Genomic DNA, 27,647 nt, shown 5'->3' on the forward strand with positions numbered 1-27,647 from the left:
CATGGATGAAACTAGTTTCTTCATCTTCTTCTTCAGAAGATTCTTCAACAAGTAATTCTTCTTGTTGCTTGATTTGGAGTATAGGCTCGAATTTGGGTTTGTAGGGGGTAAGATCACCACTATTCTGTTGCGATCTCTGATACTGAGTAGTAAAATCAGGACCTACTACACTTTTTGCTTGTGTAAGTCGGTCTGCCCAAAACACCCGTTCTCCTTTTCTGAAGCCTATCGCTTCTTCATCCTGAATGAATCTCTGTTGGAGAATAAAATCATTTCCCAACAGGATATCTGATCCTTGGCCTTCATATTGCCAAACATTATGGATGATAAATGTCCCTCCACTAATGGTGATATGAACATTTTTTGCTACTTTATTCATGGTGAGGTGACTTCCATCAAATGTGACACCAGTAGCAGTTCTTTTCTTATCTTCTTTCCAGAGTTCATCTGGAATTGCAAATCTCTTTGCAACAGTAAATCCTGATCCGTTATCTATAAAGGCATGTCGATGATATTTTTTATGATCAGAGAATTTGAGTCCAATCTCTATGTAGTTGCTGTATCTACTAGTAAAGACGACTTTCGATTGTTGAAGCTTATTTTCTTGAGCTTGTTCCTTTGGGATGAATGGATTACATTCTTCTGGAACAATTTCTGGTGGTTCAACCAGTTCAATATTTTCATCGGCTTTTTCTTCACCGATGATTTCTTCCTTTATTTTTGAGGGATATGATTTTAATATTTCTTGGAACAAAGGTTCTACATTTTTCTCTTTTTGTTCAGAGAAATATTCTTCATATTCTTGTTCTACCAATTAGCTGACAAGGCTATTCTTGGTTTTTCTTCTTGCTTCGGCTATGAAACATTCTTTGTGATAGGTCTTTTTTGACTCTTCACAAAACATAGGGAGACCATCCTTTTCGTGACATAGGCAGTAGTCACAAACGAATGTACCAGGGTTCACCTGATAAGCAGACACAATTGCATCTGTCTTGCTTTCTTCCCAATTTTTGACTTTCAGAACATTCATCTGTCTGGATTCAAAGTACTCTACTTCAGAATCTGTCTTAGAGTCAGAAGATTCTTCTTCTTCTAACCAGGCAGAATATTGTTGAGACATAAAAAAAAAAAGAAACAGAAATACATTCATATTCAATTTCACACTTGAGATAAGTTGTTACATCTTTGACCAAGTCCAAAGAGCAAAGTAAGGAGACCATTATCTTTAACGTCAAGTTAGAGGAGATAATGTTCTGTTAGCTTTGTTTCCTTGATTCAAGTCTCGGTCAAATTGTTGATCAGTTCAAATATACATGAAGATAAGGATAGACTTGTTATTCAAAGAAGTTATCACTATCCGGTTGCACCTATCCAATGACTAGTATACATAGGCAGCAACACCAAAGAGAAGGGAGACGGAGGGCAGAAAACACTGAGCAAAAAAGACTACAGAGGAGAGAGAAATACAAAGATACGCAGCAGAGGAGGAGGAGACGCACAGAAAAGAAAAGCAATCTGCAGGTATACATCTGCCTTCCCTATGAAGCCTCTCCAATTAATCCTCTATGTCTTGTGACCTCCAAAGCTCTAATAGGCCGTTCATGAACGACCACTGTTATTAGAGTTCTTCGTCGAAATGACATCGTTGCTGCTCGCAAATACTTTAACGCATTGAAGCAAAACGGTTGTTCACGAACGACCTCATTTCAATGCTCAAAGCTCTCCCTGATGAATTGGAATAGGTTGTTCATGAACAACCTCCTGCAAGTTTCTTTGTCTGAGGCATTAAGGCAAATACGGTCCTTCATGAATGGCCAGAGTCTTAATGCAATCTTATATGCTGCAATTTCTAAGCATTGGAACAAATGGTCGTTCATGAACGGCCGAGTTTCAAAGCCACAATCTACATGAGGCACGGCTGTCAAAGCCTTTGCTGAATCACCACCTTCAAAACAAGCCATACAAAACCCAAAGCTGACAGGCAATGCCAACTAAGAAGCGTCACCCAAAATTGGCGGTCGAGTTTGGCGGTAGTGAAGTAACCAAAGCCTGCATAAGGGTTTAAATTAAAGCAATACAATTGAGTGTGGACAGAAGCTTTAAAATCAATAAAAAGCATTTGTCGAATTGTTATGGATGGAAGAACATGGCTCAGATGCTCAGAATCAAAACAAAGAATGATTAAAATATTTCTTTGTTGAAGCAGTGGTTTGATTAGCAAGAGACAACAGAATGGAAACAAATAAGCTTTGTTTCTAGAACTGGTACCATACATAATTAACAAGAAGACAAAGCTTAATTGTTTAGACAAAATTTCATCTTGAACTTGCTGTATGTCGGCAAGTATAATTGAATATTTGAAGGTGGTGTACATGGTCAATAAAGAAAGGAAATCATATTTGATGGATTGTAGCATTCACAGAAGGGTCGTACCAGAAGAGGAATTGCATCAGCTTTCCAACCCTGCACACCGGCTAATCAATCTACTGCTGTGATGGGGAATTGAGACAACAACAACAAGGAAATAAATTTGGGAATCTTAATCGGTATTTCGATTGATCGAAGTCCATTGAAAAGCTTTACCCAGTTCAAGTCTCCCTCTCCGAAATGAGCTGCAAGAGCTAGCTTCACTTCCAACATGATTTCTATTAGCTCGAGGCAACTACGCCAACAAGGATTCCAACTTTCTGATGTAAAGATTGATAGAGATCAGTTTAGTCTCATGGATGGAGTGGACCGTTTCAATTGGGCCTAACGCATAATAAAGCTAAAGGCCTGGAAAGAAAAGAGCTAAAGGCCTGGAAAGAAAGATGGGTGCCCAAATCATTCGGGCCTGACGCGAAACAAAGCTAAAAGGTCTAGAACGAAAACATGGGTGTCCAAATCAGTTTATGGGTTTGCCTACGAATTCCGAAGCACTACAAAGCCCACTTCAAGACAGTTTCCCTCAGAAGTTCGGGCCCAGTCAGATTTGTTATCGACAAGTAGAGGAGACAACACAAAAGCCCATTTACACGCCCCAGTAAAATATTCAACACATCGGGGTGCCCAAATTAAATTCCAGCGTCTGCAGAAGAAATACATTTGACGGATTCAAAAAATAAATATATGTACATCCGTTGACAGAAATACAAATTCTTATGAACTACGGTCGGTTTGATCCCACAATGGGTACGTAGGCAATCTAGCAACACCCACTAGATGCAACCACAAGTCCAAACAAAATCCCTGACTCCACCAGTCAAAAATCAGCCAGTCCTAAATTGAATCATTGACTCCAGTCAAATTCTTCCAACACCAGAAATACAAACTCAAGAACTACAACGGTTTGATCCTTCCCCGAGGGTATGTAGGCAATCTAGCGATCCCCTAGATGCAACCGCAAGTCCAAACAAAATCTCTGACTCCCTGGTTCATCCAATCCGAATCCCTGACCTCATCAGTCAAACGTCACAGCCTTTCCAAATAAAATCCATGACTCCCTGGTTCATCCAATCCGAATCCCTGACCTCATCAGTCAAATTCCACCAAACACTAGGAAACGTCATAGCTTTTCCAAACAAATCCAAAATCGAATCCCTGGTTCACTTACACCAAATTCGTCCAAACACTATTCACATTCCAAAAGCCATACCCTCCAATGGGTCATTCACCCATTGGAACTCTTGAACTACGAGTGGCTTGATCCCTCTCCAAGGGTACGTAGGCAACCCATTCAAATATATGGGTGCAGTCGCAAAAACAAATAAACAAACACACATCCCTACAATTGTTTTCTCATAAATGGAATCAAAGGGTGTTTCCCTGTAACAAGGGAATATAATTAAGAGACACATTCTGTCTTGAATGGGTCGAACCCGAAATAATTAAAACTCTATTCACTAAATGAATACGAGTGAAATTATGTTGGGTGACATTTACGCTCACAGTGTGCATATTTTTCCTCAACAAATATACTGTCTTGTCATCTTCTTCATCATCAGAATAGACTATTTCATAGCCTTTCATGTTTGCTGATTCTACTATATGCTCATATTCTTCGAAGAGAGCCTTAGTAGATCTTTTACCCTTTTCCGGGCATTCATTGGCATAGTGCCCTTCAGCTTTACATAACCAACATCTGCAAACTTTCTTGCTTGGTTGTTTATGCTGATGAGTATTCTTTTTTTTCTTGAAGAATTTCTTTTTAGGATCTTCATCCTGTTGTTTCTTGTAATTGGAACTTTTCTTGAATTTCCAATTTTTTCTCTGATTACTCTTTTTGAATTTTTTAGAGTAATATTTTTCTTTCTTCTTTCTGTGGAATTTGGATTCATGACATCCCCAATTGGTGGGCATATCTAGTATTCCATAACAGAGATTTTCAACTCCTTTGAGTTGTTTCTTGGCCATCTTAGCTCTAAGATTGGCTTTGCATTGTTCCTTTAATAATTGCCTGATTCTGTCAGCAATTCCTCCAACTGAAAATCTTTCAATCGGTTTTTCAGCTATGCTTTCTCTTACAAATGTTCTCCATGGTTCAGGGAGTTTCCTGTGCAACAGGTTGACTAGATCAGTGTTCTCTAGTTCACCAATCGTACAGTAATATTCTTGAAATTCATTCAAGTATTCTTCAAAATATCTCATGTCACAGATTTTGAGAGCATATATATTTGATTTGGCCGTTTCTTTAGCCTTTTCACTCAAATTTGAGAGATTTCCACAGAACTGATCGTACAGGGGTACTGCAAAATCATACGGAGATTTCGAAGTTTTGATTTCTTCTAGCCATTCTTTTCCTCTGGCTGTTTCTTTGAAAGAGAAGTAATACTTTTTGCTACTCCGGTGAGAGTAGTTTCAAAGTACATCTGAAGATCAGGAGCTTTAAATTTTCCAAGGGTAAGAGCAGAGGCCATCATCAAGCTATCTATCTATTGGTCAAGAGTTTTTCTCTTGTCTAGAGCTTTGTCCAGATCTAGCCAAATTCCATAGTTTGAAATTGGTACTCTGGGTATCTTGTCCTCTGGGACAAATCTTTGAGAATTTCTTTCTCCATTTCTGCCCGTAGGGGCCTTCTGTACAGGGAGTTTAAGCTTTTCCTTTTCTCTAATGATGGAAGTTTTGGAGCTTTCTCCTTCTTCCATTTCAATATCCTGGGAGGGAAGGAGTTTTCTTTCCTTTCCTGTATTGAATTTTTTCATTTCTTCGATTAGTTTTTCTAATCATTCAGGATTTTCACAATTCTCAGCTTCTTCATAAAGATCATAGAGCTTTTGTGCTCTAAGCATGTTTACTGGTTTGTTTAGATCAGCTTCTAATTCTTCTTCAGTGATAGACTCTGATGGTTCTACAGAGTTTTTTGTACCACTAACGCTAGCTTCTTCTCTAGTGTTGTAACTTCTTCTGAGAAGATTTTTATTTATCCTTATATTTTCAGGACAGACATCATTTTTCCTGTGATTGTCAAAATTTAGACTGATTTCTCCAGTCTTTCTACTTTAATAAATTTTAGCTTTTGCACTCTCTGCTGGTAGCTTCGGACTAGATAATTTCCATTCAATAGGAAAAGTTACTTCATTCCAAGTAACCTTGTGAATTTGTTGTGAATGGTTCTTCTGACTGGTGAGGAATCCAGTAGTGAGACCGGGAATGTTTGATATCCGTGTCTTTGCCTCTACTGTGGATCTCATCAGTTTATAGTATATTCTGTATACCATCACCAATTCTTGCATATCATTTTTCATTGATATGCCATCTGTCTTGACTCTCAGTCGGAGACAGTGGGCTGCATCCTTCAAGCTGGTTGGGAAATTTGGGAAGCAGTTGAAATAAGCTACTTGATTGCACAAAGACGCTTCAAGTGTTCCCAGCAGACTAGCTTGAAAATCTGTTAGTCTATTGTCTTGTAGGACATATAGAACTGAACAGTTTATGCCTTCTCAGGCAAGAAGTTTTATGCCAACTTGGACTGCTCCAATGTGCATAAATTGATATTTTTTTGCTCTTGCTCTGGCAACTTCTTCAGGAGTGACTAGCAGAAGATCTGTTTCTCCTGTTGTGGAAGGAGTTGTGAATTCAAGTAATTTGAAGTGATGGCTATCCATCAGATCAAACGTTCCCTTTTTGTAGATTTATTTGAAATCTAGATTTAGAATTAAGGCGTTTTTTATCTCATGCTCGATTTCATTATATTCAAATTCTTCAGCATTTAGGAGTTGTACTCCTTTCTTTTTTCCGAAGATGCTTATCATTTTAACATCTCGAGTTTCTTTCGGATTTTCATACCGAATACTAGTAGAACTAGTTGATGGATCCAGAAAAATCATATTTGGAACATGATTCTTGTCTGGTTTTTCTAATGGTTTGAATCCATTAGCTTTCTTTTTTACTGTAGGCACTTTCTTGTCCTTCAGTATATTTTTCATAGAATCCAGCGTTTTTTGCTGTTCATTGATTTTTCTACTAATACTTGTTAGCTTTTCTTCTTCCGTTTTTGGAAATTCCTTGATATAATCCAGTTTGTTTTCCAATTTTTCTAATTGGTGGATTATAGCAGGTATTTTTTTTAGATGATTTTGACATCTAGTCAATTCTTGCTGCAGGTTCTGATATTTTTCATCAGAAGATTTTAATAGAGAATTCAGTCTCTCTATTATTAAATCAGATATTGTCCCCATTGGGGATCCCCTGCTGAGCTCTTTACAAGCTCTGATACCAGTGATTTGCGGATATAACCAATGCTCAAATAATCAAGAGGTTTTTGTTCCTCTTCCAGAATATATAAGAGATTATCAATATCTTGTTCTAATTTATAGATTCTGGTTTGAAGTCTATAGATGATATCCCAGTAGTTGGGGGTTTCTCTATTAAGACTTTCTCTATAATCTTTCAATTTTCTCAATTTTTCTCTCTCCTTTTGCAATTCTTTGCTAGTATTTTTACAGATAGCATTCAACTCAAGTCTGTCAATGATCGAAATTATGAATAGTAATTTGTACTGTTTACCTTTAAAAAATAGAGGATGACTGTTAACATCTGCATATATATTTAAACAAATAAAACTCTGATGGGCCCACCACGTTTTCAACAAAACTTTATAATGTAGATACTGAAATAGACAGCAAAGAAAAAGCAACAAACATCAGAGAAGGGTATTGATGGTAGGAATTCTGATAAGATGGGTAGGTAGGAAGGAAAGGGGGAAAAAGTTGTGTAAAGAGGAACAAAAATAAGACATTGGGGTGTATGAGAAGTATTTTCATGGATCAGGGGTGTATGAGCATTAACCCTATTAATAAAGACTAATCTCATAATAATACAACTATAGAATGAAAGAAAGAATAATAGATACTAAATCTTCATTATATTAATAAAGATTAATCTCACAATAATATACTAAAAACAATATATTTTGAGTTTTTTTCTTTCTTTCTTTCTTATAGTGGAATATAAAAAATTATTAGAAATCTAATCTTAAAAAGCTAAGATTAAGAAAAACATTGTATAACTTAATTTATTTTAATTTTCTAAATAGTTAAATAAAATTAATTTTTATTTGTTCAAATTAAGATTTTAAAATCGTGCTTTATAGTGGGTAGGCACGAGCACGGCCCGTTATTGACTCGGCACGATATGGGCTCAGGTCATGGGCCGGGCCGGGCTTAATGTTTAAGTAAATGGGCCGGCACGAGCATGACACGATAATAAATGGGCCGGCCCAAGCATGGCACGAAGCAAGACTAGGCCCGCTTAAAATGGGCCCGGCCGGCCCATTTGCCACCTCTAGTTCTATATAGGACTCTGAGGTTCAAAATGCTAAATCACCAACATGCCTCCTTGATGAGTTTAAGTCTTAATTTGGTTCTTGATAAGTTTATTTAATTTTACGATCATTTGAAATCACAAAGTCGTTGGGAAACTTGCAAAAGGAAACTAGGTTGGGATTACATGAAATATAGAACTATAGGAGTCATAACCAAGTGGGAAATTAGAAATGGACCAACGGAGAAGAAGTTAAGGCTCAAACCCTAGTTAAAAAGAAAAGGTAAAATTAAGTGAAAGCCTAAAAACTTGTCGATTACTTGTTAATTAGCTCAGGGTTCCAACGTTCTAGGACCCTCATATTTGAGGTGCATTCTTAGCATAAGACACTTCCAAATAGACAGTTCGTCACTCTACCAACATCATTGCTACTAACCAGAACTAGTTTCTCCATCGAAATCTTAGTAGTGCTTTAATGGATACTACACAGAATACACTCATTAAATTAATGTTGTGACGGAATTTATCCAGTTTGTAGTTTAACTAAAAGACTAATAGAGAGACCCACTATTAACACATAATGAAAATACCTAGCGCTCTGCTAGGGTTGGGAGAGCGTCGTTCTTGGCCTCTCTGTACCTTACTCCATCATCAATGGAGTACCCTTCTGGCACCGTGTTCTGCGTTGATACCTTTACGGACGGCTTCTACCATGCTTCCTTCTCAATCGCAGCAAGCCTGCTTCCTGGCGACAACTCTTTGGACCTAGTCTCGATCTGATCGTGGTTGGTGGGGAGATGAGAAGGGTGCGCTGCCGTGTGGGATTGGAACAGTGCAGGCTGGTCACTGACTCCGACCGAGCTGGGCACGTCTGAAATTGGAGCTGGTGGTTAGATTTGGCCTGATGGCGAGGTTAATGGGTTGTTGCTTGACCGTGTTCTCAAGTGAAGGGACGAGGCCAGATTGGCGGCCTTGCAAGGATTGGCTTTGGGGTTCGGTTCCCCGCTGTTTTGACTAGAGGGGGTTTGGACTGGATTAGAATCTATTCGGTTCTACGTCGAAACCACCCCAACATTGGTGGGAAAGGCTGCGACGCCTTGATTCAAGCGGACGTGTCCGGGATGGGTTTTCTTCGGCGAGGATTGGCAGAGCAGCGGCTAGGGTCGAAGGCAAGGCAGGGTTGGGTGCCCAGATTGTTTTTGGGTGTCCAATGGGCCTGGGCTTGTTTGGGTTACTCAAGAAGGGCCTTTGCTTGGGCCTTGTCTTCTATTTGGATTCGTATCTGGGATCCTGGAGATTTTTTTATGGATTCCTCTTTTTGCTACATTTTGGAATTGAAATTTCGGTTACTTAGGTAGAACATTGTTCTCTATTCAAAGCATTATTTTGAGTGGAGCAGGCAAGGTCGATCACACTACCGGCGGTTACCTTGATAGAAAGTCACCCTCTATTCGACGTATATTTTTGCGTGGAAGTTTGGTCGACCATACTATTGGTACCGTTTTACATAGCCTGGACTCTGTCTGGTGCCTCATCAAATGCTTAATTGCATCCCTTCGTACTCTTGCTAGGTTTTATTTCTGTTGCTTTGTTGCATCTAGTATTTCTCTTGCTATTTTATATTTTGATGTAGTCTATACATCTATAAGTTGTAATTTTTCTTATGTTTATTATTAATAAAATGGTTGACTATTACTCTCAAACAAAAAAAAAAAAGACTAATAGAGCTTCATTTACTCTTTAGTAATTTTTATCTTCTAGTAATATTGACATGGAATGGTAAAAAAGAAAAATTTATATTGACATGCAGTCTTGCTCAAGTAAGGAACAATTTTAAAAGACTGTAACAGACAAATACATTTCAACTACATGTATTAAATGTAAAAGTTGAATTTATAATAACTTAGACTGTGCATTTGTTTTTAGCTGTTAGAATTACTTGTCCCTAAAAACAAGTTCACTCGTTGGGTCACCAAGTCACCAAGGCAGGAAACTATTCACTGTCACGTGATCTTTACTTCCACCCGTTGGGTCAGGGTCACTAGTCAGTTACTGTTCATATAATATTTTATTATTTTTTTAGTGTAAATAAGAAATGTATGATGTAAATAAATACTATTGATGAACATTTTGGAAATCCAACCAAAGAAAATTTTATGGGTGGAAAAATGATATATCCACCGACAACTCAATTTCCGACGATTTTTTTTATATTTTTTTTTTATAACTCCACTGACACTTTTATCACATATTCACATGTACACCACCAACAATTTATTTATAGGAAATTTTGGTTATATTTTTTTTTTGTTACCGTTGTAATCTAACAGTTACTAATTACTATATATATATATATATATTAAAGTTTTAAAATGACACTTATGAGTAATTTTCTATATATATTAACCTTATCTAACTCCTTAATCATTCACCATTAGATCCCATTCATAATTAAAACCAATGGTCCAGATTTGTGGACCGTTGGCTTCACATTTTCAAGGCTTCCAATGGCTACAGGCCACGTCACCCACCCACATGCCACAACCTGACAAAATCCCCACTCCCACGCGCTGCAGCCTTGTTTCCGCTAGAGGACAAGCGACTGCCATGCACTTTTGGGTCCTGGCGCGTCTCCCCTCACCTCTTCTTTTTGGGCCAGCATGGCATCTTGGGTCACGGCCTCAGTCACCATGGTGCCTGAGATGGTGTCCTGGGCCTCCCACTGTGGTCTTGCCCCAACACCGGTGGAAGCATGAATAGTGAAAATATCTTCCCCCAGGCCTGCTTTTGACGTGGTGCCTGGGCATGAGAGAGCCTGGTGAACTTGCTCTAAGAGTCACCCTAAAAACCGTCTATTAAGTGACACGACCCTCTAGTTGTGGTTTTTGGTCAAACAATTTTTTTTTTTTTGTTGAGAATTTTGGTCAACCCATTTTATTTTAGATTGATCATACAACATAGCGAATATGATATGCTTTTAATTCACAATTTGGGCCTCTACGTATTATTATTCCATGTACCTTTAGCTCCTCACATCATACGCCTTTTTCAGCTCTTGACTGCCTTCACTCTTCTTCTTCTTCTTCTTCTTCTTCACTTTGTGGGAGCTGCAGGACCCTTTTGCGGTTTTGCCCAGGCAAGTTTAATCTAATCCTTCTTTTTTCCTTTCATCGCTCCCCTTTCTCTTCGATTTCTAGGGTTTAATCGCTTTCTCTTTTGCTCTCTCTCACAACTCCACTGCAGGTCAATCTCACTTAATTTCTGAATTTATAAGCACGATTCCCAATTTCTTCTTGGTTTCTCACTTGTAACTCTTGATTCTTGGTGTATTTTGTGTTTTCTCTTTCAGGCTCTCTCTTCGGCTCCCTCGAATCCACATTCAGTTCACACTGATACGGGTAATTGTCATCTCTCTTACTCTCGTTTGAGTTGTGTATTTGCATTAAAGATTTCTGATTTAACTCGGAAATGCGTCTTTGTTTTAGGGTTTGATTACTAGGTTTATGATTCTTGTTACCGAGTATTTGCGAAATGTGTTCCTGTGATATGTTGTATTGCTAGTTACTGGAATTTGGAATAGATTAGAGTAGGTTTATGATTCTTGTTACGGAGTATATGCGACATGTGTTACTGTTAATGTTATGTTGCTAGTTGCTAAGTTGCTGGAATTTGAAATGGGTTACGGTTAGTAATAATGCCGATTCATCATCATTGATCAAGAATCACATGAAGAATTTTTAGCCTTTTATATTCATTTGCACCGTTGAGCTTTTCTGTACAGATATGAAAATAATCGATAGAAATGCAAACAGGTTTCTTAGACTTGGAAAATCTTTAGCAAATGAAAACTTTAAGAAGAGCAAATGAGAAGCTGTTTTTAACTGTCCGAGGAAAAAAAAAAACAATTGGATGTCTGCCCGCCCCAAAGCTTGCCTGAGTTGTTCTTATTGTGGTTTGTATGTAGCTACTTATATAATCACTTGCATGTTTACATGGAAAATATGGGAAACAAAAAAGAAGGGAATTGTTTGGGTGAGTTTTCATTTGCCCTTATTTTAGAATCTTGTTCTCAGAATTTAAATTGTAAGCTGAAACTCTCTGCCTTTCCTCTAAGTTGAGTATTGCCAATATTGGAAATGGAGATGCTTACAGTAGTTCTTTTTCTGTTTTGTAGGGATTACACATGCTTGCTAGTTTAGCAGCTCAGCCTCATGTGAAAGTGAAGCCCTTTTATAGATTCGTACCCCAAAACCCTTTTTAGATTGTACCAACCTAAAACTGGTACTGATATAGTATTTCGCAACAGCCATAAAAGCCATTTTCTGGATTATACAAAAAGATGATAGGAAATTCTTTGGCCCAAGTCTCAACATGCCCCACAATGTTGTCTTTGTCACGTTTTTCTTCAAATGGCTTGCCTTATCTCCCTCCAAGGTCAACAAAATTAACCCAGATAAGGGCTACGTCTGCTAATACTGGACACAGTCAACCACAGTCCTCTTCTAAGAGAGAAAGGAATATTCTTGCAGTTGTTTTGGATGCTCCTCGTACTCTTTGGAGGCAAACATTACGACCATTGAGTGATTTTGGGTTTGGTCGTAGAAGCATATGGGAAGGTGGGGTAGGGCTGTTTCTAGTCTCAGGGGCAGTTCTCCTTGCACTCACTTTGGCTTGGTTGAGGGGTTATCAATTGCGGTCTAGATTCAGGAAGTACTTAGCTGTTTTTGAGTTTACTCAAGCTTGTGGAATATCCACTGGAACGCCAGTGCGGATCAGAGGGGTCACTGTTGGAAATGTTATCCGTGTTAACTCTTCCTTGAAAAGTATCGAAGCTATTGTTGAGGTATGCCTCAGTGACATAATATTCCTTTATCTTTTGAAGTGGAAACACAACATTGTTTAACAATGAGATTACTATGTTTGTAGGTTGAAGATGATAAAACTATGATACCTCGAAATTCACTGATTGAGGTAAATCAGTCAGGTCTTCTCATGGAAACGAGAATTGACATTACACCTAGAGATCCAATTCCTAATATTTCAGTTGGGCCTCTTCATCCTGAATGTGACAAAGAAGGTGTAATTGTATGTGATAGGCAAAAGATGAAGGGATTTCAAGGGGTAAGTTTAGATGAATTGGTAGGCATATTCACCCGTCTGGGACGTGAAGTGGAGGAGATTGGTATTGCGAACACCTATTCACTTGCTGAGCGTGTTGCTTCTGTTATAGAAGAGGCAAAGCCACTGCTGAAAAAGGTGTGATGTGCCCCCTCTTATGTTTCTTGTTTAGTTTTGGTACCATTCAATCCCTTCTTCTTTGTCCTTTCTATTCCTCCCTCGATCCTTTTACTGGGAACCTAAGGTTGTTGAATATAGTTGCTTTGTAGGAGAAAGATATTTAGAACCATTCATTTACTCATAATTTTTTTGCATATGGATTGCTTTATTGAGGGCTGATTGTTCCAGGATTAATTGGGGTCATATGTATTTGCTACAGAATTTAAATCTCAAAGTATTAAGAATTTAATAGTCAGACTTTTGTATGGGACACCTATTAATATGTGGCAGGGTCCTAGAGTATGTGAAAGATACTCCTTTACATGTCACAATGGGAAAATTGCAATAGGAATTCACCTTTTATCAGTGTTCTAAGGCTGCATATTTATTTAATAGAAGTTGAAATAGCCTTCATAATCACTGCATAGGTTTCAAATCAATTAACAATTAGTGCTGGCGTGTAATTACAATCATTTCATGTTTAATTAAAAGAAATTGATTGTGTGTAAATTTCCTGTGCTTTCAGCTATTTAAGAATTTTTACCATTCTCTGTACTTTAAAATTTAGTATTCAAGTCATTATAACTATTGTGGAGCTTTTATGATGAATTTGCGTGTTAAATTTTCTACATTCTTTAGCCGCATTTAATAATGCAAGGTGAATTTAGTTTTACGCAGACATTGGTGGCAGACTATCAGACTCTCAATTCATTCATAAAAGCTCCACAATTTGATGTCATAAGTGATGAGTTTTCAGACTGTCAGACCCCCAATTTGATGAGTTTTCGCAATAAGTTGTCATAAAAGGTGTCTTACTTAAAATTTATTATTCCACCCTCTTTTCGCAGTTAGGTATAAACATGTGTTGACATACTGATCCTGTGTGAGTCTTGAAAAAGAAAATGTACATAGCTTGATCCTGTGTTTAACTTCATATGCTTTCTGGTCAATTCCGTCCTTTAGCATGAACCTCTAATATATTGACTGGTTTGCTACTGCCTATACTTTCTTTTTCACAATGGAACCCACATCAATGCATCAGGGGAGCTCTGTAAATACACTTTTTTTTTTTTTTTTCACTTGTGTAGAGTTCTTTTTCGCATAGCGATATAGTCATGCATTAGATTTTTGTCATCTTGGTGACAAAATGGTCAGAAAAGCCATCATATAGAACTTGGAACTCACCTTATAGTTCCTTGTGATAACAGGGTGTTTACTTCTCACTATCAGCTGATTCATTATTTGTATCATAATTTAATGTCCTGCCAGAGTGCATATGGTGTAAAGTGTAAACTGGGTGTTTGCTTCTCACTATCAACTGATTCATCATTTGTATCATACATATAATATGTCCTCATGCACAAGTGAATGGCTCTGATGTAGTGATGCCTCAGATCCAAGCCATGGCTGAAGATGTTCAACCTTTGTTGGCTGAGGTTCATGATAGTGGTCTGCTAAAGGAAGTTGAGACTTTGACCAAAAGCCTTGCACAAGCCTCGGAAGATTTGAGGTAAATTATCTCAATCTAGTTATTTCACATGGTACTATACTCACTTACTGGAAATATGAACAACATTTCTGCGAACATTCTACAGAGAGTTATGAGTATTGGCCGGATGGTTTATTTTTAATATTGTTTGGCTACTTGGCAATTTCTTTGTATACAACAGATGGCTGTTATCTTCAAGTTCTACTGTACATTCTAGATCCACCATTTACCAGCTTCTGTAGTCCTTAAAGCAGTTCAGTCTGATCCCCCTACCATTCACCTTCTTGCCTGCCACAGCTGATTCATTATTATGCTATCTTTGTTACCACTGTTGTGCCATGCTATTCACTCGTAGCACTCACACTACTTGCCTATGAGTTCAATAACATGTTTCCTTCAACTCTAGAGTTTAAGACCATAGTAGAAGAGCTTGTTGTCCATCTCCTACATGCCGTAATGTCTTATGCTAGTTTCTCCTGCAACTGAGCAAGGGACTAGTTTTTCCTTTGAGGTAAATGCAGTTACATAACTTATATGTATTGGGATTCAGAACTTCAATTTGATATAGATGCCGAAGAAGTTTTGCTTTGAGAATTTTAGATTTTGCAGTGCAGAGCTTCAAGGAACTGATTATAACATGGTGTTTTCAGTTAGTTTTATGATGAGCTTTTCAAATGTTAAAATAGTCGCATTCAAGTGATTATGCCATTAAAGGTTTGAATAAACCACGAGTGATGGAAATCTCTCTCTGACTGTCCCGGATTCTAATGATATAGAGCATCATTTTGTGCAGGAGAGTGCACTCATCCATTATGACTCCTGAGAATACAGAACTGATTCAGAAGTCCATATACACTTTGATTTTCACCATGAAGAACATTGAGGTTATCCTATTTTTTATATTTCAATTTATTTTTCTCTCCGTCATAGAGCCTTTACAAATCTGTTTTCTTCTTTTAATTTGATTATACTTGATGCAGAATATAAGCTCTGATATTTTGGGATTCACGGGTGATGAGGCTACAAGAAAAAATTTGAAGTTACTCATCAAGTCTCTCAGCAGGCTATTATGAAGATTGAAGGTGGACTTGAGATAGCTGCTTACCTTAGTTGAGATGGCCAAATATGGTCTCTAGCATACATTTATAACTCTGTAGAGGGGATAAAATGAAGTGTGGCTCCTCATGGCCCTTTCTTTTTACTTGTGATCTTCTGTTTTGTTTTCAAATTCACATAAAGGCTTCTACCGCAGAGCTACATTTCCATTCTGTAGAAAATTTTGTCAAAATCTACATCAAATTTGAACTTTGATTCTAGTCTTCTAGATCTATCCCAAGTTTCACAACACTCCGAAGTAAACCCCTGTTTGCACAGCCCCCAAATCATCAGATCCATCCCCGAAACTTGTGAGAAGCACGTCTCAGTTCCCACAATAAGTGCTGGGGAAAAATTCACCAACGGTGTCTGGACACTTAGGGGACTTTTAGAATGATACCTGAACTTACAAAGTTATCAATGTGATACCTGGACTCATTTTTTTGTATCAACATCGTACCTATGACCAATTTCCGTAACGGCTCCGTGACGGAAATTGGCCGTAGGTATCACATTGATACGAAAAAATGAGTCCAGGTATCACATTGATAACTTTGTAAGTTCAGGTATCATTCTGAAAGTCCCTAAGTGTCCAGACACCGTTGGTGAATTTTTCCCAATTTTGCACGTGAGTCACTTAATGAAGACAAAATGACCGATTTACCCTCAAATTCTTTTTTTCTTTTCTTTTCTTTTTTTCTTTATTCTTCTTTCTTTCTTTCTTTCTTTCTTCTTCTTCTTCTTTTCTGGTTTCTTCTTCCCCTGATTTGAATCATCAAGATTCAAATCATCTTGCTCGTCCGATTCCCACCGCCGCTGCGTCTCAATCCACCTTCATGCACCACAGATGTTTCTGGTTCCCCCAACTTCAAATCCTATAGCAAATTGAAATTGTGGATTGAGGCTTCACCGTTCACTCCGAGTTCATCCCCGCCGCCGCCGCCAATGACTTGACCACCACTACTCTCATTCTCTCCTCCGACCCCCTTTTATACACCATTGATCAGAAACTCAGACCCCGCCAGCCCTGCACTCTCAAATCACAGCTCCAATCACACCCCTCCATCCTCTCCTTCTTCCCGACATGCAACACCACCTCCACACCATCCTCACCTGCAACTTCATCGGTTTAGCCGACAACTTCGGCCTCTAGCCCAACTTCGATCAGAGGCAATTTTAGGCAGACAAAGATTAACAACTTCGGCCTCAACACCATCCTCACCTGCAGAAAATTCAAGCTGTTCTTATTCACCAGCTTCGCCACTCCGCTGCTACCCACCATTGTGCCTCGCCGATTAGTAAACAAAGGACTCGGAGCCTCCACCATCGAGAAATTGAGGCTCACGTTCTACGTGTCCTGCGCGGCCAATCGACGACCTTGCTAGGCTGGTCGTATCCAAGCCGGTCCTGCATGTCGTAGAATTGAATGGCGGTGTGGGCGACGAGCCTGATACTGCGATCCCTGGGGCCTTTGGTGGTGCAAACCTTGCTGTGGCTGTCCTTCCGGCCGGTGACCCTTAGAATGTGGCCTTGAGCCTCCACGATTTCGCTAGCGGTGGAGGAAGAAGCAGCCCTCCCCAAACCCAATCAAGAAGCAGCGGAGGATAACGTTGTTGTGCGGTGGTGGAGGTTGTTGTGGTCAAGTCATTGGCGACGGCGGTGGGGATGAACTCGGAGTGTGCGGTGAAGCCTCAATGCACAATTTCAATTTGCTATAGGATTTGAAGTTGGGGGAACCAGAAACATCTGTGGTGCATAAAGGTGGATTGAGACGCAGCGGCGGTGGGAATCGGACGAGCAAGATGATTTGAATCTTTATGATTCAAATCAGGGGAAGAAGAAACTAGAAAAGAAAAAGAAGAAAGAAAGAAAGAAAGAAAGAAAGAAAGAAAGAAGAATAAAGAAAAAAAGAAAAGAAAAGAAAGAAAGAATTTGAGGGTAAATCGGTCATTTTGTCTTCATTAAGTGACTCACGTGCAAAATTGGGAAAAATTCACCAACGGTGTCTGGACACTTAAGGGACTTTCAGAATGATACCTGAACTTACAAAGTTATCAATGTGATACCTGGACTCATTTTTTGGTATCAATGTGATACCTACGGCCAATTTCCGTCACGGAGCCGTTACGGAAATTGGTCATAGGTACGACATTGATACAAAAAAATGAGTCCAGGTATCACATTGATAACTTTGTAAGTTCAGGTATCATTCTGAAAGTCCCTTAAGTGTCCAGACATCGTTGGTGAATTTTTCCCTAAGTGCTGGAGCCACCGTGTTGAGCAGGTTGTGTGCAACTATTGGCACTTTTAGATTCTTGTGGCTATGGAGCAGCCTATCAACCTGAATTGAAGAAACAAGCACCTAAAACAGCAAGAACCTGAAACAAAAAAAACAAAAACAAAAAAAATTGAATAATGAAAAAGAAAATTTTGAAAGGCCAAATTTGGCCTCCATTTTTTTCCTTTTTTAATCAATTACTAGTCTATTGTGAGTCACTTACGACCTCCCATTTACAAAAAGGAGACTTATGCCACTAGACCAAATGGTTCTAGGTATTTGACCTCTATTTTTATAAGCCAAATAGTGGGCTATTTTTATAAGCCAAATAGTGGGCTCCATTTTTTTTATTTTTTTTTCTTTATGTATTATTATTATACATGTAAATAAAGACAATTTTCTTATATAAAATGTGTTATTTATAATAACAATTATTTCATTGAGATCTTCAATATAAGCTCAATAATTAATATGTTTAAAATTTTTTAAATAAATATATAGTCATTAATTTTTATGACATACTTGTTTTTATTTAAGTAAATAATCTAATTTTATTAATAGCTTCGTCAAAATCATACTCGGAGTTATCTTCCGAGCTGGGAAAAAGAGTATTAGAATATGATGTACCAAAACATAAACAGCAAGTCAACAACATAAAGTAAAACAATGAATTATAGTCATTGGAGATGATGATGCTTCATTTTTAACTTATAAAATTTGGCCTATGATCGCAACACTGTTTTTTGTTGATAGGCCAAATAGATATCTTGGAGGGAATATTTAGTTTTTAATAGGCTAAATTGATTTGGCTTTTAGCCTATGGTGGAAGATGCCCTTAGGTCCGTAAGTTTACTTATTACCATATTTTTAATGCAATTGAAAAACGATCATACGAGGGATAAATTTATCCTTAATGAATTCTTTTGTAACCCACAATTCCAAAACTTAAGGAGGCTGAGTGCTCCAACCTTAAGGGGAAGGAGCTCCTGCCTCCTAGTTACTTGGTTATTTTTTTTTTTCCCCCAAGTCTATTCTAGTGAAAGCTCTTCAATGAGTCTTTATATAAGTACTTGGCGTATACTAGTGTGCTCGACGTATGATAGCAAGTAATCTAGATTGCCTAGGAAGGGGAAATGTTTTTGCTTAGGTATAGACTGCTCAGCACTCAAATTGTTTGAAGTGAGTAGTCTTTCGTAGTATTCAACTTATGGAGAATTACTTGGTCTTAGGTTCTTGCTGGTTCCACTTGGCTCTTTAGTTCTTAAGTGACCCTTCCTCTATCATTTCGAAATTTGGGCTTCTTGACTGTACTTTGGTGTGTAATATTGTGTTTAGTGCTTGGAGTTGGCCTTATTGTTATTTTTAAGATTTGGTGAATTTAGTGTCTTCTACTCTTCTCTAGTTCTCTTTTCATGTGGTTGATAAGTGATAATGTTATGTTCTATATTGAATAAACCATTTTTACTAATGAAATTTACTAAGCCTCTTTGGCTTGGGATGTTGTCCTTCCTCCTTCTAGAGGGGGGGGGGGGGGGGGGGGGGGGGTGTGTTTTTAATATCGTTTAGTTTGATCGATATAGCTTCACCACAAATCTCCCCACCATGATAGGGTAACTTGTTACTGGGTATGCTCCCTTCGTTCTGCTGGGAATGAGTTGCATGACCAGCTTAGATTGTGGTATCAAAGTTCATCGATTTTTTTTCCTTCTTTCAAGAAAGTGAAATAAAATAAAGGTTGCAATGCTGCTATTATCTTGGGGATGTGACACTTTTTCAGGCAGCCGACACTCCATGACCTTGATGCTCACAATCGGTTACCGTCCACATGCACCCATTTGCATCCTCTCCATACTAAAGTCAAAAAAACCCGAACTACAAAATTGCATTGAAACGTAAAAATCATTTAAAATTTTCAATAAACTAAACAAAAATACACACCGATACGTTTCGTTTTCTGCAAAGATTCCCCACCTCAGTAGTTGCTAGCTGCAACAATTCTTGCGACCCTTTAACCGCTTTCCTTGGCTCCACATTCATTCCCAAACCAAATGAATCAAATCAGAGGAGCTAAAGTGGGTCACCTTCCGAGTTTTATATCTGTTTTATGATGTGCTTGTGTGTACTGTGTTTGTGTCAGACCCTGACAGCTCTATGCAACACTCAAATGACTCAATCATACATTAAGCCTGGCATCAATCATCTCTTCCCCTTTTTCTCCATTCCCATTCCCATTCCCATTCCCGTGTTCAGTGCTCACAAGTCACAACCCTCCTCCTTTTGCTGATCTGTAATTTTCTCCATAAACCCAGTGGCCAGTTTTTGTTTTCTTCTCTACCCAAAAAGCAAAAATAATAGAATCCAGCCGAAGTTTCCAAGTTTGTTCTTCTTCCCAATTTTGTTTGTTTATGAGATTCAATTAAATTTTCCATATTTTCCAAATGCCTCTATTCCCCATAGTCCTTTACTCATTTCCCTCTTCTGGGTCGGTGCTTCTTGTTCTGTGCCTCACACAATCATTAATGCCATTTGTTGATAACCCTTTATTATTTTGTAGTGGTTGATGATTTGGTTTTTTTATATATATCAACATTTCATATTTCGGTTGGCCTCTAATATTTTTCCTGAAAAGGATAGTCAGCATTATTAGTGGCAAAAGCTCACTCACACCTACCAAACATGAATCTTGTGCAATGCATGTTTCCCTAGTTATGTCTTTTGTGTGATTAAACCTTTCTTTGGTATCAAATTTTATTTGCTTCTAAAGCATTGTTCCCGTTTTGCCAATCTCTGCAACCCGTCAAAGTCCATAGATTCAATCTGGGTACCTTGGACAAAGGAAAAAAGAAGGCTTTTTTTTTTCATCTGGGTATTCACAAATCTGTGTTCTTAATCTGGGTTTTGAGGAAAAATTGAATCTTGAAGCTTTTTCTCATCTGGGTTTTGAGAAAAGTTTGAATCTTGAGGCTTTTCTCGCCTGGGTTTTTAGAAAAGTTTGAAACTTGAGGCTTTTCTCATCTGGGTTTTGGAGTATTTGGCTTCTCTCTGATGCGTATTGGAGTTGGAGGTGAGATAAAAAATGGCGAATCTTGTCCCGGGTGTGCTGCTAAAGCTTTTACAGCACATGAACACAGACGTGAAAGTGGCTGGTGAGCACAGGTCGTCTCTGTTACAAGTTGTGAGCATTGTTCCAGCTCTGGCAGGGGGTGAGCTTTTCCCAAACCAAGGCTTCTATCTTAAGGTATCAGATTCCTCTCATGCCACTTATGTATCTCTGCCTGATGAACATGATGATTTAATTCTTAGTGATAAGATTCAATTGGGTCAGTTCATTCATGTGGACCGGCTTCAAGCCGCTACGCCAGTCCCCATACTTCATGGGGTTAGGCCTGTTCCGGGGAGACACCCTTGTGTAGGGAGCCCTGAGGACATTGTTGCAACACATTCTCTTGGATTTCTTAACAATAATGCGAATTCGGGTTCGAAAAATGGAGACAAAGTGAAATCTGAGTCTAAAGATTTAGGAACTAGTCATGGTGGACCAAGACTAAATAGTAGTAGTGTCAAGGAGGAGAAATTAGATAAGAAAATCGGGTCTTTTAACAGATCAAAGTCTCAGCCATCTAAACCATCATTGAATATAGAGGTGAAGAAGGAATCTTTGGCCAGATTGAAGTCCTTGAATTTAAGGTCTATTCCATCATCTCCAACAAGTTGTTATTCATTGCCAACTACATTTGAGAAATTTTCGAATAGTGTCAAGAATCAGGGAAAAGTAAAGGCAACAGCTAAGGTGGGAGGTGTAGAAAAGACTAGTTCTGTTCACGGGGTGAGTCCCAATGGGAGGAAGTCAGTATCCGGAAACTCAATCAAGAATTTGGTTCAGGGATTTGATATGGGGGCTAAGGCTCTGAGAAAGAGCTGGGAAGGAAATATGGAGGTGAAGAGTAGTTCAAAATCGAGGGATACCAGACGCGATTCGATGCTAGAAGTTCGTACATCTGTAAGTTCTATTGTTCTTCAACTTGGGTTATGAAATTGATATAACTAGATTTTACCTGTGCTTTGGGTTGGTTGACATTCATTTTGTGGTCTGATTGATATTTTCTTTGGATACACTCTTTATTTGATATTGATTCATTAAATGAACTTATTTGCTGATTTGGATATTCTTGTAAGAGAGTATTTGAATTTGGAAATAGACAATTAAAACTAAATTGTGCAGTAATAATAAATTACATTGTTTGAAAATTCTTCTTCTCTATGTTCTTTTTATTTGAATTTGCAGCAACTTCCAAAAGATTCAGAAAAAAAAAAATTCACTTTTTGTTTCCCTTATGCGCCAACTATGTTTATTGACAATGAAAAAAAAAAACATGCATTGTCCAGACTCCTAGGAAAAGTATATCAAATGAGAGGTTGCGGTCTAAAGAGGAGCATAAGATACAGATATCTGCAAAGTCATTGAAGGAGGAGAATAAGGTTCAACAGTCAACAAAGAAAGTTGCAGCAAATGGAACTTTGGGTGATCAAGACAGGTCAATTAAACCAAGAATATCAGTTGGAAAAAAATCATCGGATGCATCTAACAATGGATTTCCTGGAAACTTGGTCAAGGTTCCTTTAAATAACAGAAAATTGACAGATGGAGGTTTTCCATGGCCTTCACTCCCATCCTCACTTGCAAAGCTTGCAAAGGTATAGTTCCTCTAACATCTTAGATTTTGGTTAATTTACTGCATAAAGCTTCTCGTTTTCTGCTTATCGAGTAATATTACAGTGTCCTTCCGCCATTGTATTGGGTAGAGAGTGCCCTCAAATTTCAGAGGTTTTAACCACTGAAGTTTGATATTTGAAAAGAACTAAGTCTCAGATATGTGAATTCCCAAATTGTGTTTGCGAATTAGGTTATGATCTTGCCTTAATTTGTAGCCTTTGTTTTGCTTTGACCAATTATTTATTTCCCTAAACCCAGAATTCTTAATTAGGAGCGTAAGTTTCAACAATAGTTTCATTTATTTCTGAGCAACAGCTAACTTTTCTGTTCACCGTGTAAGACATGCATGATTATTTGGTATGCTGGTATTTCTACATGTGTATTATGTTCTGCAACTCAGCACTCCTCTCACTATATACTTTCACATCTATCATAACAGGAAGTTTTGAGGCACAGGGATTCAGCACAAATGGCAGCAATAGAGGCAATGCAGGAGGCTTCTACTGCAGAGAGCTTACTACGGTGTTTGAGGTAAGGTCAATTCTTATTACCAGTGACATAGAATAGTTCAATTACTTGTAGCTTCCTTTTGTTGATTCTCAAAATTATCGGCTGTCAAATTTTAACTTATAGCACTTCTCAAACTACACATCTTCCTCCTGGACTCTAGGCTATTATTCACTTTGTGCCTGTAAATTTCAATTTGGTTGTACGACGTGGAGATGGAATCTAACTAATAATAACCCAAAGAATCTAAAATAGCAATATATGTTGCAATCAGGTCTGTTTGTAAATTTCTCCGGTTGCAGAGCATGATAGAGATAAAAATATCCATTTTTCCTGTAGATAAAAATAGTCATGCCCTTAAAGTTATGAAAGCATAAGAGATCATTGTGTTAGTGGTGAGGAGCCAGGGCGGTAGTGCATATAGTTAGTCTAGCGGCACTAAGTCATAGTAGACATGGGGGATATGAACAGCAATGGTGGCGTGCGTGAGATTATAAACAGATATAACAATGCTCATTTGGCATAGTAATAAGAAAAACCTTTGTATTTTATGTACACAAAATTATGGTCTTCGGGTGGTTATGCATGTAGATATCACGAAGGCAAAGGTCAATGTGAAGATGATATGTATTGATGGTGGCAGTCATATCTGGGGTTGATGAAGCTGGATAGGCTGCTCTAACCATAAGGTTGAGGCAAGTGATTACTTTAGCACCTTAGAAAGTAATGAATAATGAGGCAGTGATTAGCACTTAGTAGAAATGGTCAGGCCCATGGTTTGCTTCTAGTGCTGTGGAGTTCAAGCCTCCTCATGGTATCTCCCTAGCTATTTGCTAAAGTTTTCTTCCTCCTTAAAATTCTAGGGTCTGGCAGGTTGATCATTCGAATCCAGAAATATGGAAGATTAGAATGTTTATTTCTTTATTAGTATTCGCAATCTAATGCATATATATGATCCCTAAGTATCCAAGCCATAGCTAGATGGTTATTGTGATCAATGCAATCCAATTCCATTCTGGCTGCTTTTGGGTTGAACTTCCTGATTAATTCTTCATTAGCCTATGTCATCATAATCCTACATTCTTCTGCACAAACAATACATGGGTAACCTGTTTTCTTTTCCTCGTATACTCTCCTGAGATATTGTGCATGTTAAAAGCCGTCCATTGTATTTTTTTTCAGAAGCAAAAGGGCTCTTGCAGACACTTGATTATTTGTCACTGTTGCTTAGTTTTATGAAGTTACTCTTACAGTGCAATTCATTCACTTAGAAGGTACAGAGTCGCAGTAACTTACAGGTTATGTGGATACAGATGCCTCAAATCTATAATTTGTTATATAAGCTGAGAGAAGTTACTCTTAGAGTGCAATTCATTCACTTAGAAGGTACAGAGTAGCAGCAACTTACAAGTTATGTGGATACAGATGCCTCAAATGTATAATTTGTTCTATAAGCTGAGAGAAATTAACTGTCATATGAGTAATAAACTCAAACCGGGTATGGAGGTCATAGATACCCACATGTGGCTGTTTCTATATCTTAAGTAGGGATTCCTTCAGCCACTTTTTGGGAGTAGATGTAATTTGTAATTTCCAGCTATTTCAGTTGTAGCTTTGTAAGTTTAAAGAGTTTCTTCTTCAGTGGTCTTTGCATTCCTTTTTTCTAATGAACTCATGTTTCCTAAAAATATGAAGAAATATAAAAAATAAAAAATAAAAATAGAAGAAGGTGGCTTCAACCACAAGGTAGCTGTAGCAATAATTGTGAAATCTGTGAACTGAGTGATTTACCCAATGTAACGCGTTTTTATAAGTCATTCATAGAACCTTGCTTTATGGTTTGGACTTTAGAGAGGAAATACTCTTCAATCAAAAACTAACATAGGTCTAGTTTGTATTTTGAAATATCTAGAATGGCTAGGAATCAAAGCACTACTTGTACTAACTACTAAGTCATCTTGTTTTTCCTGGGCATGTTGGGAGCAGGCTTTGCTCTATACTTCAAATCCTCAGGGATTGTAGAACAAAAGATATTAGATTCAGTTCCCTTATTGTGATTACTTCTCACTGTTTAATAACTTGGAGGATGATGTTTCAGATGTTCAAACATATATTACTAGGCTAGTAGGATTAAGTTGAAGGGTGACTAACATATAGCTTTCTTTGTTTCCTTTACATGTTTATTTTACTTCTGTGACTTCCCATTTATGAGGCTTTCATCATTTTTTCATTGACACCCCATTCTATATATCATGTGTAGTTCAATGCTTGATGGGTAGGATACCTGCCGTGCCATGTCCTGGAGAAAAAAATTAATGTACAGTAAATGTATGACAGAATAAAGCAATCCTGGAAGATAATTCTAGCTTGCATCGCCAAAACCAATTCTTCCAAACAGCTAACCTAAATGACTTGGTCAATAATTGAAAGATTTGGAATTTACTCATTGTTTGCTAATATGACTGGCATAACTTTTAAGACTAGTTTATAATAAGAAGAAAGCAATACTGAAAAGAAAAAGAAAAGAAAAAAAAACACACTGGATTTGTTAGAGTAAGTTTGTAAAGAATTGATCACATTTGGGTGATTTTGGATGTCTGAATTGTGAATTTGTGGTTGAGGAAACAATGAGAATTGAAGTATCTAGATTGTGCACACGGAATTACTTCCAATTGTGGCATAGATTGATATTACCTTTCTGTGAGCTTAAGATTTTTACTTTATTGTCTGACATTGTGTTTTAATGATTTGGCCATGCAGCATATATTCCGAGCTAATTACCACTGCAAAGGAAGATAATCCACAGCCTGCGGTAGAGCAGTTTTTAGCCCTCCATGCTAGCTTGAATAATGCTCGTCTAGTAGCTGATTCTCTATCCAAAATTACACCAGCTGGTTCATCCCCAGATCGTGAAGAAAGCCCGTCAGAAGAAGTGCTAAAGGTTACATCAGAGAGGCGGAAACGGGCAGCATCATGGGTACAAGCTGCATTAGCCACTAATTTGTCTTCCTTTGCTGTGTTTAGTAAAGAGTCTTGTTCAACCTCAGTTCCAGCTTCAGCTTCCTCTCAAAACCAAAAGAATGTCTCTGCAAATCAACCCATCTTAGTTCTAGACAACTCTACCAAGAATGGCACAACAAAATCCCAGGGAAAAATTCGCCAGACAGTTGGCTTTAAGGTTGGTGCCTCACCAGGGACTCCTCGACGACTAGGGGATGGATCAGCCATCAGTCAAAAACCACAGGCACAACCTCTACCTGAATGGATTAAAGGAAATGGCCTATATGAGACTGTCGACTTGGCTGAAATGTTGCGACTGCAGTCACAAGATTGGTTCTTGGGATTTGTGGAGAGGTTCCTGGATGCTGATGTGGACACTTCAGCTCTGTCAGATAATGGTCAAATATCAGGAATGCTAACTCAGCTCAAGAGTGTGAATGATTGGTTGGATAGTATTGGTTCTAATACAGATGCAGAAGAAGCAACGGCTGTTTCTGAAGAGACCATTGATAGGCTAAGGAAGAAGATCTACGAGTATCTTCTTACGCATGTTGAATCTGCTGCCGCTGCCCTTGGTGGTGGATCACAGTCATCACCACGACTTCAAACAACAGATACAAAAGTTAGAAAATGAATCAATTTATACTGCACTGTAGTTTGGTACCGGTGAGTGTTTCGTGTCTGCATTTGCCTTGATGCAGTGCCTAGCCTCGAAGCTGAGCCCTTAAACCACCGGAGTGGTCCTAGGAGCTCGGTTCGACTCTGTACATAATTCACATGGGTCCGAGGAGAGGTATAGATGGAGTGGTGGTTAGTTAGAAGAGAGAATTTGATGTGAAAGTGCTAGATATGTTTTGTTCTTTTGAATCCTTTGATACAGCTTGTTTCATAAGATGGATGACAGAAAATTGAAATGGTTTGGGGAATTGGAAGTTTGAAATTTCTTATATCGTGGTGATTATGATAGGGTGAAGTGACCTCCAATTGTGTTGCCAAGTTTTAGCTTTAAATGGACTTATATAAAGGTGATATATTGGCATGAGAAACGTTACCAATCATATTTCAGCAAGCTTAAAAAGCCCGACTCTAAGTAATTTTTTTTTTTTTTAAATTTTAATTTAATTTTAATTTTTTTAAATAAGGGTTTGATAACTAATTAAGTATAGGGGTGTGCAAAACATGGTACAAACTGGCCAAAACCGACTGATAAATATGGTTTGGTTAAGGTTTTTTGATTTTAAAAATTGAAAATCAGTTCAATACCGAACCAAACCATTTGTGAATTGGTTTGATTTCTCTTTTACTTAAACCGCAGAATCCAAACCGACCGATATGTTTGAAATATAAGAGAGAAAGTTTTTTTTTTTATATATACACACATAATAAATATATATTCATTTGTCCGGTTTGTTCTAAGTAAGTTCTAAATCTCCAGTTGTAACTTTATTCTCAAATGATATACTATCATATTGAATTCAAGGCCCAAAGGCTTAAAACCTTAGTATATAATAGCTACAATTTTTTTTGATCCTTTCATATCACATCCC

The 27,647-nt window shown here is 38.0% G+C and overlaps 2 protein-coding genes and 1 long non-coding RNA gene across 5 annotated transcripts; 2 read left to right on the top strand and 1 right to left on the bottom strand.

Moving 5' to 3' along the window:
- Positions 1–1,124: 1,124 nt before the first annotated feature.
- On the bottom strand, positions 1,125–2,648 carry LOC112189676. Its single transcript, XR_002932041.2, has 2 exons — positions 2,434–2,648; positions 1,125–2,049 (listed from the first exon to the last, which is right to left on the bottom strand). It is a non-coding gene; the product is annotated as an uncharacterized LOC112189676 (long non-coding RNA).
- An 8,185-nt stretch (positions 2,649–10,833) lies between these two features.
- LOC112187894 (protein TRIGALACTOSYLDIACYLGLYCEROL 2, chloroplastic) lies at positions 10,834–15,817 on the top strand. Of its 3 annotated transcripts, XM_024326857.2 has the most exons (7): positions 10,842–10,983; positions 11,090–11,138; positions 11,915–12,583; positions 12,667–12,996; positions 14,412–14,527; positions 15,300–15,390; positions 15,487–15,817. In XM_024326857.2, the coding sequence occupies exons 3-7, from the start codon at positions 12,080–12,082 to the stop codon at positions 15,577–15,579; spliced, it is 1,134 nt and encodes a 377-aa protein (XP_024182625.1). In that variant the 5' UTR covers positions 10,842–10,983; positions 11,090–11,138; positions 11,915–12,079; the 3' UTR covers positions 15,580–15,817. The 3 variants fall into 3 exon arrangements, with proteins under 3 accessions (XP_024182626.1, XP_024182627.1, XP_024182625.1); XM_024326858.2 differs by lacking the exons at positions 14,412–14,527; positions 15,300–15,390; positions 15,487–15,817 and adding an exon at positions 14,226–14,372 and having other exon boundaries at positions 10,834–10,983; XM_024326859.2 differs by lacking the exons at positions 15,300–15,390; positions 15,487–15,817 and having other exon boundaries at positions 10,837–10,983; positions 14,401–14,530.
- Positions 15,818–19,846: 4,029 nt separating this feature from the next.
- Positions 19,847–27,047, top strand: LOC112189470. Its single transcript, XM_024328810.2, has 4 exons — positions 19,847–21,879; positions 22,266–22,574; positions 23,033–23,124; positions 25,861–27,047. The coding sequence occupies exons 1-4, from the start codon at positions 20,956–20,958 to the stop codon at positions 26,732–26,734; spliced, it is 2,199 nt and encodes a 732-aa protein (XP_024184578.1). The 5' UTR covers positions 19,847–20,955; the 3' UTR covers positions 26,735–27,047.
- The last annotated feature ends 600 nt before the right edge of the window (positions 27,048–27,647 follow it).

The sequence above is a fragment of the Rosa chinensis genome, chromosome 2 (assembly GCF_002994745.2).
Source record: "Rosa chinensis cultivar Old Blush chromosome 2, RchiOBHm-V2, whole genome shotgun sequence".
Lineage (NCBI taxonomy): Eukaryota > Viridiplantae > Streptophyta > Magnoliopsida > Rosales > Rosaceae > Rosa > Rosa chinensis.